The following is a 20,407-nucleotide window of genomic DNA, read 5'->3' on the forward strand; positions in this document are numbered from 1 at the left end:
TGAACACCAGCAAGACCAAGGAACTGGTGGTGGATTTTAGGAGGCCCAGGCACCTCATGGACCCCGTGATCATCAGAGGAGACTGTGTGCAGAGGGTAAAGACCTATTCATACCTGGGAGTGCAGCTGGATGACAAATTGGACTGGACTACCAATACTGATGCTCTGTGTAAGAAAGGTCAGAGCTGACTATACTTTCTTAGAAGGCTGGCATCCTTCAACATCTGCAATAAGATGCTGCAGATGTTCTATCAGAGAGTTGTGGCTAGCACCCTCTTCTACGTGGTGGTGTGCTGGGGAGGCAGCATAAAGAAGGACGTCTCACGCCTGGACAAACTTGTTAAGAAGGCAGGCTCTATTGTAGGAATAAAGCTGGACAGTTTAACATCTGTAGCAGAGCGACAGGCACTAAGCAAACTCCTGTCAATCATGAAGAATCCAATGCATCCACTTAACATTGTCATCTCCATGCAGAGGAGTAGCTTCAGTGACAGACTTTTGTCACTGTCTTGCTCCACTGACAGAATGAGGAGATCATTCCTCCTCCACACTATGCGACTCTTCAATTCCACCCGGGGGAGTATATGCTAACATTATTCAAAGTTATTGTCTGTTTTTACATACATTTTTATTACTCTTTAATTTAATATTGTTTTTTGTATCAGTATACTGCTGCTGGATTATGTGAATTTTCCCCTTGGGATTAATAAAGTATCTATCTATCTATCTATTGTCACGCGACGCTGAGTAGGAGGTCAGCTGGATTGATTCGACAGCACCTGGGAAACCACTCGCCGCCAGGGAATGGTGGGGTATTAACTTTCTCCCTCTGCTTCCTCATAGGAAAAAAGACCGTCCTGCACCATAGGCATGGATGACCGCGTGCGATACTTCCGCCCTTCCTCCGCCATCTTGCCCTGACGTCATCCTTCCCATCCTCCCTTGCGGTCCTTCCCGACATTCCTCCACTTCCGGCTCCTCCCCAATAAAATGGCCGCGACGCCAGGAGTCGGCGTCGCGCATATGAACTGTTTGTTTATAATTTTGACCTGTTTTTTGTCTGTACAATATACGGGCCGGAAAACCCCAACCCTTGCTACTGTCTCTCGGTCCTTTACAAGTGGCGAGTCGGCAGGATACAGAATCCCGGAATGACGGAGGGACAGGACCTGAACACCGTGCTGCAGGGAATGAACGCCCAGCTCCAGGCCCTGCAGCAAGCGCAAGCCGCTACCAACCGGGAGCTGGAGGCCACGAAGGCCAGGTTAGTGGAAGCCCAACGGGCGAGACCAGACCCGCCCAGGCAGCCGCCTCCTCCTATGGTACCGATGGGCCCTTCGGAGGACGTCGATGCCTACCTGGGCATGTTTGAGAGGACGGCCACCCGGAACGAGTGGCAGCGGTCCAGTGGGCGTCCATCTTGGCGCCATACCTGAAGGGACCCGCGCTGCGGGCCTATTATGACCTCCCTGAGGAGGAGGCCGCTAATTACGACCTCCTCAAGCCCGAAATATTGGCCCGCTACGGCATTAGCCGGGCCAGCAGGCGGCGAATGGCGGAACTGGGTCTTTGACCCGAAAAGCCTTCGCGCCCAGGCGTTGAGTTCTGGGGCAAGATGGGCCGCTGGCTACGGCCAGAGAGCCCCGGCGGGCGGAAAGTGGTCGGCGGGTGGCCTGTGAAGGCCTGGTCAATGCAATGCCCAGTTCCCTCGCCCAGCAGGTCCGGGCACGCCTATCAAACATGTCGGGCCTCCTCGGCGTCCTGGAGCGTCAGTTGGCGGTCCTCCGACTTGGGGGGTCAGAAAAGCCTGCTCGCTGGAACCGGCAGGGGCGGGCGGCCACCCCGAGCCCCTCGACGCGCTGCAGAAGCGCCAGCCAGAGCCAAAGAGAGGCGGGTCCGCCGCGCTGTTTCAAGTGTGGCGAGACCGCCACCTGCTGCCAAACTGCCCCATCACATCGCCCGGAGCCTATGGACTGCAGCTGGACATCAGCGGAGAGGTATTGTACCCGCCGCATCCCTTGGCGAGTCGAATCGGGAGTGGTGTTGCTAAATGGGCACGCCGTGGTGGCTTTGTTTGATTCCGGCAGCAACATTACCATTGTTGCTCGCCGTTTCGTCTTACCGCAACAGTGGTTAAAGCAGCATTTGTTGGTTACCTGTGTACATGGGGGGACTAGGTCATATCGTTCCGCTCACTGCTATCTTACCTGGAAGGGGGAACCAATCCAAATGACGGTCGCTGTGTTACCTGACCCCCCCTTCCCAGTGATCCTGGGACAAGACTGGTCTAAAAGAATCAGCGGTAAGCCATTCGCGCTCCCGGGCCTCGTTGGATCTTGTCATGAGGGGAAAAGGCACCCTCCCGCGGCCTCCACGCCGTGCACAAGGGCAGGCCCTATGGGCGCTGGTGTCTCGGGGACCTTTCGTGGCTACGGACCTTGACCCGGAAGATTCCGCGGAGAAGGGACTAGCCAGGGAACTCTTCCCGGCCCAGGCCCCAAGACCCTCTCGGCGGCCTGGACCATCAATTTCGGTCCACGCCGCCTCCTTTAAGAGGGAGCAGTGGAATGATGACTCCCTGCGCTTTGCCGGAATGCATTGTTCTGCCTAACAGCTCGACAGCGGACGGATCCACACCGCTGGAACCCTTCTTTGTCCTTGAGAATGATCTGTTGTACCGGTGGCTACCCATGAGGGCGAGGTGCGGAAGTTGTTGCTAATTCAGCGTACCTTCCGGCGGAGATATGCGAGTTGGCACATGCTCACCTCCTAGGCGCCCACCTCGGGGCCGAAAAACACTGGAGAGGATTAAGCTCCGCTTTTACTGGCCTGGGATCAATGAGGAGGTCCGGCGGTTCTGTCAATCCTGTCCGGAGTGCCAGACCCGCCAGATTCCTAGGAGGGACCGTGCTCCTCTAGTCCCTATTCCCCTCGTGGACATCCCCTTTGAAAGGATAGGGGTCGATTTGGTGGGACCCTGGAGCCCTCAACCCGTGGCCACAAGTATATCCTAGTCATGGTGGACTATGCCACCCGGTACCCAGAGGCGGTTCCCCTGCGCTCGCTAATACTAAAAGCATCGCACGGGAACTGGTTAACTTGTTTTCAGCGTGGGCATACCCAAGGAGGTCCTCACGGACCAGGGTACGCCCTTCACTTCTGATACGTTCAAGGAGGTGGCCAAATTACTGCAGATAAAGCACCTGAAAGCGTCAGTCTATCACCCGCAAACTGGCGGGTTGGTCGAACGATTTAATCAGGCGCTTAAGCAGATGCTCCGCAAGGTAGTCAGCGCGACGGCAGGAACTGGGACCAGCTCCTCCCGCGTGCTTTTGCCTACCGGGAGGTACCCCAGGCCTCTACGGGCTTCTCCCCTTTGAATTACTATACGGGCGACAACCCCGGGGAATCCTCGACATCCTAAAAGAAGGCTGGGAGGCCGAGGCTCTTCCCTCCTCTAATATTTTGAGTGCGTGAGCAACTGCGCGACCGACTCACAAAGATCAGGCCCCTCCTAAAAGAGCGCGTGACTCGTGCGCAAGCAGCGCAGGCCGGTGTTACAACCGCAACTCCGTCCTCAGGGAGTTCCGCCCGGGGACCGAAGTTATGGTGCTCGTCCCGACCTCCCACTCGAAGCTGCTCGCTCACTGGCAAGGGCCTTACGAGGTTAAGGAGAGAAAAGGACTCGTCGACTATTTGGTAAAACAGCCCAATCGTCGACCGAGTGAGAGGATCTATCATGTCAACCTGTTAAAGCCCTGGAGATAGAGAGGAGCTCCCAGCTCCGTAGGTCACTCTCCCTTTCGCAAGCACAACTGCCCTTAACCTCGGCGAAGAGCTGACCCCAAGCAGCGGCAGGAGTTAGCCCAAACACTCCGAGCCATCCCGAGGTAGTGAGCGAGTCACCCGGCCGGACCGCTGATTGAGCCGCGATATAGTCACGGAGCCCGGGGTAATCGTCCGGGAGAGGCCCTACCGACTCCCGGAGGCAAAACGCGCAGAGGTCGAACTGGAGGTGAAACGTATGTTGGACATGGACATAATTGAAGAGAGCCATAGTCCCTGGTCCAGCCCTATTGTCCTCGTCTCCAAGCCAGACGGCTCCTGGAGGTTCTGTAATGACTTTAGACGTCTGAATCAGATCTCCAAGTTCGATGCCTACCCCATGCCCCGCATTGACGACCTCCTTGGCGGCTGGAGTGCGGCTCGATATCTGACTACCCTTGACATGACAAAAGGGTATTGGCAAATTCCTTTAACGGCATCCGCAAAGGAGAAAACGGCCTTTAGCACCCCTAGCGGGCACTGGCAGTACAAGGTCCTCCCATTTGGGCTGCACGGGGCTCCGGCGACCTTCCAACGTCTGGTAGATAGAGTGCTGAAGCCTCACCAGTCCTATAGCGCCGCCTACCTGGATGACGTTGTCATCTATTCCGGCACCTGGGAGGAGCATCTACTGCAGGTCGCAGCTGTCCTCCGAACACTGGCTAAAGCCGGCCTCCGCATAAACCCCGGAAGTGTTTTTGGATTAAAGGAGGCCAAATATTTAGGCTACCTCGTGGGACAAGGACAGGTGCGCCACAGAGCTCCAAAGTTAAAGACATCTTAGAATGGCCCGTCCGAGTACCAAGAAACAGGTGCAGGCTTTCTTGGGGCTTGCGGTTAACTACCGCCGGTTTGTTCCCCGTTTCTCCGAAAGAGCAGCACCCTTGACTGACCTGACAAAAAAGGGCGCTCCCCTATACGTGGTGTGGACCGACAAAGCAGAACACGCGTTCAGTGACCTAAAGAAGGCCCTAACGTCGGCACCTGTGTTACGGACGCCCGATTTTGGGCTCCCGCTTATTCTCCAGACCGGCGCCGGACACAGGCCTGGGTGCCGTGCTGAGCCAAAGCGTCGATGGTGTCGAGCACCCTGTGATGTACCTTAGCCGGCACCTGATGGACCGGGAGACCGGTGCGCTGCAGTGGAGAGGGAGGCCTTGGCCATTAAGTGGGCAGTGACCCACCTCCGGTACTACCTGCTGGGTCGCGAATTCGCTCTGGTGACTGATCACGCTGCACTTCAGTGGATGTCCCTGCACAAAGAGTCGAATCCGCGGGTCACCAGGTGGTTCCTGGACTTACAGCCGTATAAGTTCACTGTCACTTATCGGCGGGCACCCTTCAGGCCAATGCCGATGCCCTCTCTCGTATTCACGACCTCTCGGTTAGGTCCGCCCGACCTGACGGTCCTGGGCTAAGGGGGGGATCGTGTCACGCACGCTTGAGTAGGAGGCCGCGGATTGATTCGACAGCACCTGGGAAACCACTCGCCCAGGGAATGGTGGGGTATTAACTTTCTCCCTCTGCTTCCTCATAGGAAAAAGACCGTCCTGCACCATAGGCATGGATGACCGCAGTCGCGATCCTTCCGCCCTTCCTCCGCCATCTTGCCCTGACGTCATCCTTCCCATCCTCCCTTGCGGTCCTTCCCGACATTCCTCCACTTCCGGCTCCTCCCCAATAAAATGGCCGCGACGCCAGGAGTCGGCGTCGCGCATTATGAACTGTTTAGTTTATAATTTTGACCTGTTTTTTTGTCTGTACAATATACGGGGCCGGAAAAACCCCAACCCTTGCTACTGTCTCTCGGTCCTTTACACTATCTATCTATCTATCTATCTATCTATCTATCTATCTATCTATCTATCTATCTATCTATCTATCTATCTATCTATCTATCTTCTTCATCTCTCTGATTATCTCACTTCTTCTTCACCAACATCTTCCCCTGTAAACTGTCTGATGCTTCCCCATTCCACCACCAAGATTCCTTGTCCTCCTTCCTCTGTCCACATGTCACACCAAAAACCCTTCTAGCTGTCTCCCTTACCACTTATGCTGTAGTTGTCCAGCTATATGGTAACTCTTCACTGCCACCCAGTGCCTATCTAACATCCTCCCTGAACTTCTCCTTCCTTATTCAACTTCCACCATTTGATCCTTGCCTCTGCCCTCACTCTCCTCCTCTTCTTGATCTTCAACATCATTCTACAGAACACCGTCCTATGCTGCCTATGCTTTCCCCTGCATCCACATTGCAGATTCCAATCTCCTTCAGACTGACCCTCCTGCACTGGATTTAATCCACATGTATTTATCTTCCCCCACTCTTGTATGTCACCCCATGTTCCTCCCTCTTCTCAATAATTACCACAGCCATGTCCATCCTTTTCGTAAGGTCCACTGCCATCTGACCTTCTTCATTTCTCTCCTTGACCCCATACCTACCTATCACCTTCTCATCATGTGTCCCCTTCACCAACATGTCCATTGAAATATTCTCCCTTGAGTACACTCTTAACCACTTCATTTAGCTAACTCCAGAAATCTTATTTCTCATCTCTTACACATCCAACTTGCTGGGCATATGCGCTAACAACATTCATCATTACTCCTTCACTTTACAGCTTCATAATCATTACACTGTCTGACACTCTTTTTACCACCAAAACACTCTTAGCATACTGTTCCTTCAGGATAGCTCCTACCCATTTCTCTACCCATCCACACCATGGTAGAACAATTTGAATACACCTTTGACATACTCCCCTTCCATCTGGTCTCTTGTACCCAAAATATATCAACCTTCCTTTTTTCCTCATATCTTCTAACTCTCTCTTTACCAGATGTACTGCCAACATTCAAAGTTCCTACCTTCACTTTCACTCAACCTACTCTTCAATCTCTCCTCCTGCCTGCGGACATTGTTCTTCTCCTTCAGCCAACAGTAGCCCAGTATCCCCCAGCACCCTATTGGGTAACAGTACTCGTGGCAGCCATTGTTGAACTGGACCACAATAGATCTTGTATGGAAATCTGTATTGTTGCCCACATATTGATCTTGCAAAATTTTCCAGTTATACTCCATTTATCCGGGGTTGGGAATTGCACAAAGAAACACACTGGTTTGTGCACCCCTTGTGGCTGGGTTACAAAAACCTGCTTATTAATCAGGGTTTACTCCTGGCTTTTTCTTTTTTTTCCCCCAAAAAAGTTAGGTTTGCCAGAAATTCCAAATTGGAATGTATGTGGGTGTGAGTATGGGTGTGTGCATAAATGGATACTATGATGGACTGTTTCTTGCTTTATCTCCAGTGCTGCCAGGATAGGCTGTGCTCCCAGTTACCTTTAATTGGGTTAAGTGGATTTAAGAATGTTATTTTAACATGAAAATGACCCAATAGATGCACTTTATTAAAAGCTTACAAATGCTGTGTTTTACTTTCAAGTAGATTAATGATAAATCATTATGACACAGTAGTCATCCAACATTAACTGGATTTTTTTTATAAATGGAGACCATTTATAAATATTACAAGTGCTTTTTGTGTCTGAAAACAAAGCCACAAACTTATAATTTCTTAATTAATCACAAGAAAAATAATCACAATATCCTACTATCTAAAACATATTAAAAGCTCAGTTTTCATATCAAAGGATTACTTTTTTTAAGATATCCAAACCAGTTACTCTGATAATGTTTTAATGTATTTTCTGTTATTGCCTTTATAGGAAAAAATCCACTATAAAGCAATTATAGAAATTTTTTAAATTTTTCAGCCATCACTCCTTCCTAGAGACACCCCCATATTAACGTACTATTTCATCACCTTTGCCCTACTGCATAAAACTGACAAAATAAAAATCGGAGTCAAAGAATAAGTACAGTTCACAGAGACTGTAGACCAAAAGAAAAGGCATTGTCCCTACATCAATAATATATTTATAATGTAACTAGAATACTATTTAGTTAGAAATTTTTATTTCTTTCTACTGGAAATAAAATAGCACGTCCCAAAGTCAGCATGACGGTAAGGCAGAACTAGATTCTTCCACTTGAGCAAAATTGGCTGTCAAACTAACAAAGTAACAAAGTATTAAGCTCTTCAAACATAAATAAGCGCATGGCTCTTCAGAGAGTCTTGGTTCTGTTTATCTTACTTTCTTCAGCAGAGGATTTTCTTTTAATATTCTAAGACCTTCAATTTCTATCAGACTTCAGCCAACCACATCTTGAGAGTCGTCACACCTGACAAATGATAGACACTGGACTGGATGCATGCCCAAGGACAATGTCTGTACGATTTCCCAAAATCAGAATTAACTGAGTCCACTCTCTTCACTCTTATCAGCCTGACCCCAGGTGCTAATTCCACTTTAGCATGTCAAGCCGATTCTGTTTATCCAGTCTTTTATTCTACTTACTAGACGAACAGCCCTTGAAAGGTAATGCAAAAGTTCATATTATAGTAGTAAAGGTATTCCTAATATGTTTGTGCCATGAAGCTTTTGATGCAGGAAAAAAGTCTTCAAAGAAGAGTAATTTCAAAATGTACTACATTGACATTAAAAAATTAAAAATTAGTCGGAAAAGACATGCAAGAAAGTTTTTTAACTTTGTTTTTTACTAAGCTTCACTCCTCACATTCACTTTATTTCATTAATTTTCTGATACCAACAGTACACAAAACATCCACTGATTTCTCTGGGTTTGTCTCTTTTTCATAATGTCACAGACAGTTTCTGTTCCTTCCAATACATAATGAGGAATAATCTTAACAATTATTGATAAAATAAACGTATCTAAAATTTCATTTTAATGTACTTTAATATTAATCAAAAGCAGAAAGGGTTAAAATTTACTTTTTAAAAATTAAACACATGGAAACTTTAGACTTTCTAATTTTATTTCAAATCAAACCACATCAGTGTTTTCACATTAAAATATAAATCATCAATAAAAGCATTTGGTGTACACAGCCACACAAGGAAAATGTAACCCCTTGATAAAACCCCCAAATGCATTATTGGGGGGTTGTTAAATAAACATCACTTTTAGTAGTGCCTAGAAAACATGTAGTTAACAATTTTAGCATGAAAAAAAGATGGTGGAAATTTGAAACATTTCTGTTCTTGGCGGTTGTATGTTAAGAAAAGACTGAGGCCTGGGTTTAGAGTTTCTCTAATGTAACATGTAACTGTCAATGTAACAAAATATTGTTTTCTAATGGTGCAAATTTTTCAAAATTTTGTGTAGCACTTGTATTGCAACCTGGAAGGAACACCACCTCTAGCTCAGCTTGGCTCATTATCATTAACATACACCAAGTCTCTATGCAACCTTGGCATGATGATCAATGACCAACTGTCCATCACTGATCATGTTTTAATTTCCTCTCAGTCTTGCTGATTCACCCATTACAACATCCGCAACATCAGACCATTTCTGACAGAATATACAGCACATCTACTGGTCCAGGATTTGGTTTTGTCACATCTGGACAACTGCAATTCTCTGGAGGACCAGCATTTGTCATCAAGCCATTGCAGATTATTCAAAATGTTGTCTGTTTTACAACCAGCCAAGGTGGGCAGATGTCATTCCTATTTTCGGATCACTACATTAGCTACCTGTAGCAGTGCATATTAAGTTCAAATTCTTGATGCTTTCTTACAGGATAGTAAGTTGGTTATCTCCTATATATATATGGAGACATTTGTGAGGTCCTGTGTTTCTTCTCAACAACTCAGTTCTGCTGATGAATGGCACCTTGTAATGCTACATCAGTATGGCATCAAATCTCAATCCAGAATCTTTTCATATGTAATTCCTAGGTGGTGGAACTTCCATTTGAAATGCTGATTTCCTCAATGTGTTTAAGGAGCATTTGAAGCCTCTTTTTATTTGTTGAATTTCTGCCTAATTCATAATGGCTTTGATAAGTTCTTCTAACTAAAGGAAGTATAACTAGTTTGTTTTATGTTCTGAGCTCTTCATTTGTGGTGATCAATTTTGTAAGCTTGGCTTGTAACACTTGTTCACAAACAGCACTCCAGACTGATATTTATACAATTATGTTAACCTCTTATGTTGCTTTGGCTAAAACCATCTGCTGAGTAAATAAATGTAAATATAAATGTATACCTGCTTTGAAATGGCAAATGTCATGTTTTCTTGTGCAAACACAATTAATAAAAATCTTATGTACTGTAATTCGGTAACAGATCAGTGAAGCAGAACATGAGTTGAAAGTATATCGTAAAGGGTCTTCTTTCTTCTTTTTCATCTTTTCCCACTTCTATGTGGGATCAATGTCCTTCATCAACCTTCTCCATAAAGCTCAGTCCTGCACCTTCTCGCCAGTCAAGCCTTTTTCCTACAGATCTTCTTTAATTTTATCCATTCACCTCCACTTTGGCCTCACAGCATTCTCTTGCCCTGAAGTTCCTTTCCCATTACTCTTTTACCCACATATTCAATATCTCTCCTCATCACATGCCCATACCACTTCAATTTACTCTCCCACTTTTGTTGTACCCTGCTTGTCTCATTTCTTATTCTGTCGTTTGTTGTAATTCAGCACTCTCACTTTTGCAGCATCCAACTTCTGCTACGCTCCAAAATATCCAAGTATCCAAATTATCCAAATGGGTAATATAAATAAAAGGCAAATGGTCTAAACTAGAAGTAGTAAAATCTATTTTCAAGTCAAAAGTAAAATATCAAAAAAGTTGGGTAAAAAAAATAAAGCAAATGTCCTGGCTATCAGATAATTCTGTCACTATAATAATTACTAACCCTAATTTGTAATGTTCTAAAAACACTATTAAAGAACATTTTAAGGTATTTCTGCTAGAGTTAAGCTCCTCTCCTGTGACCACTGAAGATATTATTTATCTATTATTCCATCAAATGGTGCACTGAAACCACTACTAAAAAACTGCTGATATGGTATCAAAGTTTGAAAACTAGAAGCCATTCAGATGAAATTCGGTGTCACTGAGTCTGAGCCAACTTTACTGTATGCTTACAGCTACTGTGCCAATTTACAAGTGTAACAGAACACTTACAAATATATTTCCAGTTAATATTTAATTTACACGGTAAATATATGTAGTCGTAGTAGCTGTCAGTAGTATAACAATACAAATGTATACATAATTAAGGTTTTTTTTAACACTAGAATCTCTGAAGCCTACGAAAAAAACTCGTAATCCTGGCCCACCTTAAATTCCTTTGGCACCTCTCCATCAGCGTTTTATATATATGTTTTTCAGCACAAGCAGCAAGCAGACTGCTGTCCCATCCCCCATACTCATGGAGCTCAACTCGGGCAAAACAAAAGACGCTGATGGAGAGGTGCGAAGTAATTTAAGGTGGGTCAGGATTATGAGTTTTTTTATAGGCTTCAGGGCTTCTAGTGTTGAAGGCTTAGCACAAGAATTAAAACAAATAATTTATGCAAAATTATTGAAATGAGACCTCTTCCATTACAGGTAAATTTTAAAATTAAGCAACTTGAACTATATACAGAAAATTAGGAGAATTGATTAGGCATAATTATGTTTTCAAATTCTAGAATGGTCATTGTCTGTGTGGGTTTTGTATTCTTTCTCTGTTTGCTTGGATTTATTTTTGTTTAATAACTATTGAAAATTGGCCCAATGTGAGTTAATGTGTGCCCATTTCGGGGTGGGTTCCTGCCTTGCATGCGGTGCTTGTAGCATAGGCTCCAGCCACCTGCAAAAATGTTTTGGAATAAGCTGAAACCTATTTATTTTGATTTCCAATTGCAAAGTATCACTGAAATAAATTAACATATATTAAAGGAATACTGTACCCAACAGAACAGAACTGCTTGTCACAGTTTGGTTCATCATGCTCAGCCGGAGATGTTAGCCAAAGGTAAATATGATTTTGGCTTCCTGCAAAGAACTATGTGTCTTCTGTCTGATCCCAGTACAGTAATCCCTCCTCGATCGCAGGGGTTGCGTTCCAGAACCCCCCGCAATAGGTGAAAACGCTCGAAGTAGAAACCATATGTTTGTATGGTTATTTTTATATATTTTAAGCCCTTATAAACTCTCCCACACTGTTAATATTATTAGAGCCCTCTAGACATGAAATAACACCCTTTAGTCAAAAGTTTAAACTGTGCTCCATGACAAGACAGAGATGACAGTTCTTTCTCACAATTAAAAGATTGCAAACATATCTTCCTCTTCAAAGAATGCGTGTCAGGAGCAGAAAATGTCAGAGAAAGAGAGAATGCGAGAGAAAAGCAAACAATCAAAAAAGAATAATTACTATTAGCATGCATGGTGGTATTTAATAACACAGCTGAAACACAGCTGAAACAGGAATAAGTGTCATTGAAAAGTATACTGTAATATCATACTGACAAAGGATAAAAAAACGGAAACAGTTTATTATTTGACTGATTTCAAACCAGAGCATGAAAGCTCCCAAAACAACTGACACAAAAGTCACAGGCACCAATCTCTGCAACACAGACATTTATTTCCATCGGGAAACAGTTTCCCCTGCTTCCCACTGCAGCCTAGTACAAACAGTATACAAGAATAAGGCACCAATATACAGTCTGTTTCTTCTCCTTGTCTCTCTTTCCTTTAGGTCACTTCTTCTTTCACTCCTCTTTGCAAGCGATATCCTCTGACTCTGGCTTACTTCTGTGAGGTAGCTGGCTCCTTTTAAGCCACACCCAGGAGAACTCCAAGTGGCTCATTAGAGTGGTCTGGAATTACTGCCAGGTGTGGCAGAAACCCAAAGTAAGGCTTTGCAGCTCCTGCAGTTCCCCCTAGCAGCATCCTTGGAACCCAACAGGGCTGAGTGAACCAATGCCAAGTCCCATATAACCCTGTGGGACACCAAGGGGCCATTATACCCCAAGAGAGCTGCCAAATAGCAGTTTGGGGGAAATAACACCCTTCATAAGTCATCTCCCCCGTCCTTCCATTATATATATATATATATATATATTTCTATTATAAAAGAATATCTTGAGACGAGACTATTGCCAAGAGATTTTTTCCAAGTCCCGCCCTTCTTTCAACCATTTTTAACCACGGTCCTCTCACCTCTCATTCGTGTGAATGCTTTTGTCAGACACAAGACTCTCAACTTATAAATTTTTATGTTTTCCTCACTTTAAGTTTCCAATAAAAGAAAACTTATGTCCAAATCTTATTGAAGAATTTCATCCCGAAGAGTTATCAACAGAAGAGATGACTACATGGGCAATCCTAGCACTGAAAAACGATGAAGTCAAACAAATTAATGTGAAAATTGTCGATCGGTTACATGGCAAATTGGTTAAATGCGCATCAATGGACTATGTTGAAACAGTTGGTGGTGATGTTGTGGAAGATGAAAACATCAACTTACAATATCCCATAGAATATCTAAAACCATTAACACTGTCTGGTCTTCCACCGGCTGAATTACTATTGAAAGAAGGATGTATCGTAATGTTATTGTGTAATTTATGTCTGAGTGATGGTCTATGCAATAGGAAAAGATTAGTTGTATTCAAAATTGGTCAAACAATTCTGACATGTAAAATTTTAACAGGCAACAAGAAAGGTAATGTAGTACATCTTCAGCAGATAACATTAGACACCAAAGGATATCTTGATATGCCATTTGTATTAAAACGTTTACAGCAGGGTTGTCCAATTCTGGTCCTGGTGGGCTGCAGTTGCTACAGGTTTTCATTCTATCCCTTTTCCTAATCAGCGAGCAGTTTTCACTGCTAATTAACTCATTTTCCCTTCATTTTAATAGCCCTGTTTTTAAGGATTCAGTCCTCTTAATTGATTCATTTCTTTATTAAATGGCAGCCAAACAGAAATTAGAATGTCACACTCCAACCAATTTCACTCCAACCAGTTTCTTAACGAGAAGCCAATTCTTGCTGTTAATTAAAGCCATTATTGAAAATCATGACTTGTTGCTGCTCTCATTCTGTCACAGCATATTGCTGATTTACTGTTTTTTCTGAGACCATCGTCAAGATGTTTTGATGACCTGAGCAGACCAACACGACGTAGACCTCCACCTTTCTTTATTTTCAGGCTAGCTGGACATGTGGTGACTTGTTTTGTGTCTCATTATTGTTTGGCTGCTCATTAGGAAAAGGAGATAACTAAGGGGTCTGAATCACATCAATTAAAACTAAGGCAAATCAAGTTAATCAGCAGAAAAAACGGCTCACTGATAAAGAAGATGTGTAGAATGAAAACTTGCATCCACTGTTGCCCACCAGGACTGGAGTTGGGCAACCCTGGTTTACAGTTTTCCGTTAGAATAGCTTCTGCTATGACAATTAACAAATCACAGGGACAAACATTCGAAAAAGTCGGTTTATTTATTAGAGAGAAAGAAACGATATTCACTCACGGGCAGTTGTACGTTGTGTTGTCACGATGTAAGTCCAAACACGGAATTAAAATTCTATGCAATATTGATGAAAAGTTAATTCAAAAAGTAGTTTTTACTGAAGTTTTACAGTAAAAGTGTAAGTTTAAAAAGTATTTGTGTTAATTTCAAAGCTAAACAGAACAAAAATGTATAACGCAACGAACACCTGTACCTCAACGTGAAACATAATTTTCTTTCAATATATTACGTTTTAGTATTTTTAACTTGGTTAATTACTTGCTGTAATGTAAAATACTTACTTCTATTATGCATATGTAACAATTCCCATGAAAATAATCTGTTGTACATCCGCTTCCCTATATGCGAGCTGCAGATTGGCGAAGCAGCTAGTGCGTAGGGGTTGGCGAGCTAAATGAGCAGGGGGCATAGCCCCCTAGTGTGTATATATATATATATATAGAAAGAGAGAGAGTGGCCACAGGAAACAGAACAGGGTATGACAGAGATATGTTAGGGTACCAACCAGGTTACTCCTTTTAATTGTCAAATGAAAACTTAGCAATGTGTGCTTGGAGCACAAAATAAAGGGCTTCAGTCAGCTTTGACCATATAAAGCAAAATAGCATTAGGTCTGTCCACATAAGATGCTGGGTCATAATGTGATTCCACTTTCAGGGAATGGTCATCTTTCATGGTGTCTTTACTTCTCTTATGGCTGCATTGTACTTCCAATTGAGCATTCATTGACTCAACCGATGTGCCCACAAGAGCCCACATTTACTGTAAGACGTAAGACACGTTTGATTTTGCTGTGCCTTATCGGAGGATTCTGTCAATGAATCACTGGGGATGTCACACTGCGCAGCTGGTAGTCACAGGCACTCAATTTGACTGTCCATGACTTGTTAATATTATTTAAATGAAGTTTATAACTGGAGGGACACGTTGTGCAATGTCAGCCTTAGTGAATGATTCAAACTATCTGACAATAAAGCATTACTGAAGTCAATCTTGCTTGACATGAATGGACCAGCTTTACAAGATTGTGCATTTTAAGGAATCACCTTAATTTTGTAGTATTTCTAACTCAGAGAAGGAAGTTTTTTGAAAGCACAAACATGTGGTGGCTGAAAGAAATCCTTGTCAAAAAGTAACACTAAACTTTTGGACAGATTTAGCTAAACTAAAATTCAAGTCACATAACTGGCTCATCCAGCCCTTCTCATCTTTAAACAGTTAATTAATATGTAATTGAAAAAGTAGTAGTATTTACTTTTAATAATAATTAAAACTCAGTGTCAACATTCAAATGAAAGTTAATATTGTCTTTTCTATTAACATCTCCTAATGGCAGAGAAAATAAAATTGCTTCAGGCACCAAACCCTGATGGTAATTGTTCTGATATTACAATATTATAAAATTACAATAACTAGATCATCTGTTCAGCATCAGGAAATGACTAAGGAGTTTCACACAAAAATAAGGTTTAACATTCAGATTTTAGATTGACATGCTGTGTAGCTCCAGGCAAATAATTATATTTAATCAATTGTGTACACTAAATGTAGTGTAAAGTTTTTTGTCAGCCATGATATATACACTGTAGCTGAAGAAATAATATCAATTATGCTTTTATTTTCACTTGCTATTGTAGGTATTTGCTTAGATTAGTTTTGTATGTATAAGAAAGCAGTCTGTTCTCATCAACAAAATCTATTCTTGATTGGTAAATAATAAATTATTTATGGTAAATGCATATATAATTTACAAAACATTTAATTTTTTTCTCCAAACAGATGAAAATGGCGAACAGATGCTGCTCTGCCAATGACCAGGTAAGAGTTACTTCCCAACTGTTATTTTCTTATAATCTATACTAATAAAAGGCAAAGCCCTCACTGACTGACTGACTCACTGACTGACTGACTCATCACTAATTCTCCAAGTTCCCGTGTGGGTAGAAGGCTGAAATTTGGCAGGCTCATTCCTTACAGCTTACTTACAAAAGTTGGGCAGGTTTCATTTCGAAATTCTACGCATAATGGTCATAACTGGAAGCTATTTTTCTCCATTTACTGTAATGGAGTTGAGCTGGATGGCCATGGGGGGCAGAGTTTCATGTGACATCATCACACCTCCCACATAATCACGTTAACTGACTATCAACGCAGTACGTAGAAAACCAGGAAGAGCTCCAAAAAGCGCTAAAGAAAACATGCATTATATAATTGAGAAGGCAGCGAAACAATAAGAAGCGAGCGACTGACATTTACAACCATATTCATGAGTGCTGCTACTTCGGAAACAAAGCACGTTGTAAACTTAAAGTTTAAATTAAGTTCATAGACAGGCTGCCACTGGTTTTTGTCATGCCCACTGTAATGCGGGATACAAGTTTAATCAGAGGACACAGGATATAAACGAGAGTTTTGATCACTAAGTTAAAATTGCAGGTGAAGGGCTGTGCTTATGCAAATTCCGAGAGAGTGTGTTTGTGGGGGATTGACAGTTAAGGCGGGTGGGGGAGTCACGTCATCAACTCCCCTCCCATTCACCTCATTTTGCTCTGAGCTGAGCTCCACGGCTAATGCCGTCTTCCGAAGCAACTTTGTCACACTGCCACCAAATACTCAAAGAAAAATCCACAAGTTAATACACACCCTGTCTATAGAGTTTCTCCACACTCAATGTATTCCTCACGTCCCCTTTATCCCCTCTGATCTCCCATTTCAATTCAGATGCCTCCAATTTCCAGTAAGGCTCTGCTGAGCGATGACAAGTAATAAGTCTCAGGGACAGACCCTACAAAACGATGCCATTGGTTTCAGGCAAGATTGCTTTTCTCCTGGACAACTATACTTGCATTCTCAAAAGTGACCTCGCGCAGCTTCGTCATATTACAACCGGAGTGCAGCCAGAAACTTTTAAGTGCCGGGTCTTACTTAACATTAAATTAAGCCGTGGATATTGCAACATCACACAAGAGAGCAGCTCACGTGAACTTACTGAACGCAGTACGAGTGATCACTTCCATGCATCAAACCTGTTCAAAAAACGCATTACACAATTGACAAGGTGATGGCTTTATATGGCGTTCGTTTATAAAGCAGCGAAGAGGCTGTGTGAAGGCAGCTACACAAAAAAACAGCAGAGCACCACACTCTGAATGTATTCCTGGCATCACCGTTATACCCCCTGATCTCTCATTTCAATTGAAATGCCTCAAATTTCCAGTAAGGCTCTGCTTCGCGATGACAATTAATAAGTCTCAGGGACACACCCTACAAAAGGTTGCCATTGATTTGAGGCAACATTGCTTTCCTCCTGGACAAAACTATACGTTGCATTCTCAAAAGTAATATATATATATATATATATATAAATATATACACACCCCGATCTACATACTGTCAAATAAACGAACTACACACCCTAGCACAACATGAAAGGCTTCTCCTTTAGCACTGACGTCTGAGGTTCGATTCGCGAGAGTGGGTGCAGTGAGTGTGTACTGCCTGATGAGCCCATCAGGCAGTTGGATTTAGTCTTTAAATTTCTATGGTGAAAAAAAATTTATGCAATGATGATTATATTTAACTTTCATTCCTACTAAACATATTTCTGTCGACCAAATAAAAATTACTTATATTTAAAATTTAAATAGAACTTGAACAAATACGATAGTTCATAATATCCACGCAGCACTAAGTGCACGTAAGATTAGGAGTCATCCGTTTTAACAAGCAGCGTATTGCACTGATACGAAATAGCCTGCCCATTTAATTATTTAGGAATGGATAGATAAATTAAGATTTTGTACAAATAATGTTTTTAATTTTTCTTCCTCAATGGATTCTGGCACCCCCAGCAACAGCTGCTCGCACCCCAAAGGATATATATATATATATATATATATATATATATATATATATATATATATATACATAGATATATATATATAAATATAGATATACATATATAGATAGACAATATAGATAGATATAGATATATATATAGATAGATATATACATATAGATAGATAGATAGATAGTTATAAGTGTATGTAAATGTGTGTCTATATATATGTATATGTATATATATATATATGTATGTATATATATATATATATATATGCCAGCAACACTCATGACAATGACAAAACAATTACATTGTCAATCATGTTACGTTATTATTAAAATCTTTCTTTTCTTTCATTACTTCTTTAACACACTACTTCTCCTCTGCAAAGTGCGGGTATTTTGCTATATATGTATATGTATATATGTATATATGTGTATATATATATATATATGTATATGTACTGTATATAAGCAAGCAATCAAATAAAAAAAAATGATATCTTGTTCCAGGTTTATTTGTAATCTGGATTTAAGGCTCTTGTGATTCTGAAATAGAAAAAAGTAATTCAGAAAATGAATATACTACTGAATCGAAACTAAAATCCATGTCATCTTGTCCAGTGATGGTTCCTATCTTGTGCTCAATGCTACCAGGATAAGCTCTGGCTCTCCATGACCCTGTAATGAAAAAAGAAGATTAAAACCAGATGGATGAACACAATTTATTTTTAATTTATTCACAGACAGCAAAGATGTTATCTTGCAAAAATGGCATGCTTATAAAGAATTTACTTTGTTTGAGACAAATTTTCTTTAAATAGTACAGTCTCAAAATTTCTGTTTAGTCCTTCAAACATATTAAGCATTACCTCAAGACATAAGATTTTTGTTATTATATCTATTACTCATTTTGTCAAAGGAGAAACATAACAGCAGCAGAAATATTATGTAATAAGTTCCTTTCACCTTCTATCTAGTGGAATTCTAGATATAAGGTCTGTAAAAAAAATCCACACCCTAGCAAAGCAGGCCTGCCTTTTTTCCAGGTCAAAATGTTCGAGCATATCAATTTCTACTGTCCGTCAGTATAGAGTCAGTCTCAAATATATAAACCATCATATATAAACCATGAAATTTTTAAGGTGTGGGTCCTCTATGTAAAAGCAGCTATGATTTCTTTTCTTTAATAAAAATTACATTTTGTCATTTTAAAATCTTTTGATAGTTCTATCATCTTTTCTCTTTTATCATGGAAGATCAGAGCTGCTCAAGGTCATGATCCGGTTAAGAGTAAAAAAATAAAAAAGGAAAAGAAAAAGTAAAATAATGTTGTGGTTATTATTGCTAATTAATAATAGAGTTTTAGAGTTCAGACAATCCATGCATTTTACTAAGCAAATGTGTCATCTAATTAAGTCAGAACCCAAAAATCTCAGAAACCCAGCATCTAAACATGAACAAAGTTCAAAAATCAAATACATTTTTAGAACAATTTAATATTTTATTTTCATTGTTAATATTTTTTTTTATCATTTTTGGTAACATCGTCCAAGCCATGGATTTAAAAAAAAATTATTTGGAAATTATTTTCCATCAAATTGTTCTTGGAACAGTGGCATGCCTGACTGAAACATACTGAGAGACTTTCTTTAATTTTTACAGACCACAAAACTTAGCATTTCCTAAGACTGCTAAAGAAAAACAAGAATCAAGAGACTTAAGCAGGAAACAAGAACCTTAAAACTGATAGACTATCTATCAGGAAGCAGAGGTTTATTGTGCAAGGAAATTTATCAGAATTGGCTGTTGTTAAGAGAGGGGTTAGTGGTAGGGCCGCTGCTATTTTTAATATATATATAAATGATTTAGACAGGAATATAAGTAACAAGCTGGTTAATTTTGTAGATAAGATAGGTGGATTGGCAGATAATACGGAATCTATTAAATCATTACAGAGGGACTTGGACAGCATACAGGCTTGGGCAGATTTGTTTCAGATGAAGTTTAATGTAAGTAAATGTAAAAAATTATACATAGGAAGTAAAAATCTTAGGTTTGAATACACAATGGGATGTCAAAATCGAGAGTACACCATATGAGAAGGATTTAGGAGTCATAGTGAACTCTACGTTATCAAATTGCAGACAATTTTCACAAGCCATTAATAAGGCTAACAGAATGTTAGGTTATATAGCATGATGTGTTGAGCACAAGTCCAAGGAGGTTATGCTCAAGCTTTATAACACACTGGTGAGGCCTCATCTGGAGTACTGTGTGCAGTTTTGGTCTCCAGGCTAAAAAAAGGACATAGCAGTGCTAG

General features: G+C 41.7%; 1 protein-coding gene across 3 annotated transcripts in view; it reads left to right on the forward strand.

Annotated features, from left to right (window-relative positions):
- sntg2 (syntrophin, gamma 2) overlaps positions 1 to 20,407 on the forward strand; it is a 732,424-nt gene that overhangs the window by 567,221 nt on the left and 144,796 nt on the right. For all 3 annotated transcript variants that reach the window (XM_039747723.1, XM_039747724.1, XM_039747725.1), the window contains one exon: positions 16,024 to 16,062. In XM_039747723.1, the coding sequence (XP_039603657.1) occupies positions 16,024 to 16,062 (39 nt within the window). The remainder of the gene's footprint in view (positions 1 to 16,023; positions 16,063 to 20,407) is intronic.

This window comes from Polypterus senegalus, chromosome 3, assembly GCF_016835505.1.
Source record: "Polypterus senegalus isolate Bchr_013 chromosome 3, ASM1683550v1, whole genome shotgun sequence".
NCBI lineage: Eukaryota > Metazoa > Chordata > Cladistia > Polypteriformes > Polypteridae > Polypterus > Polypterus senegalus.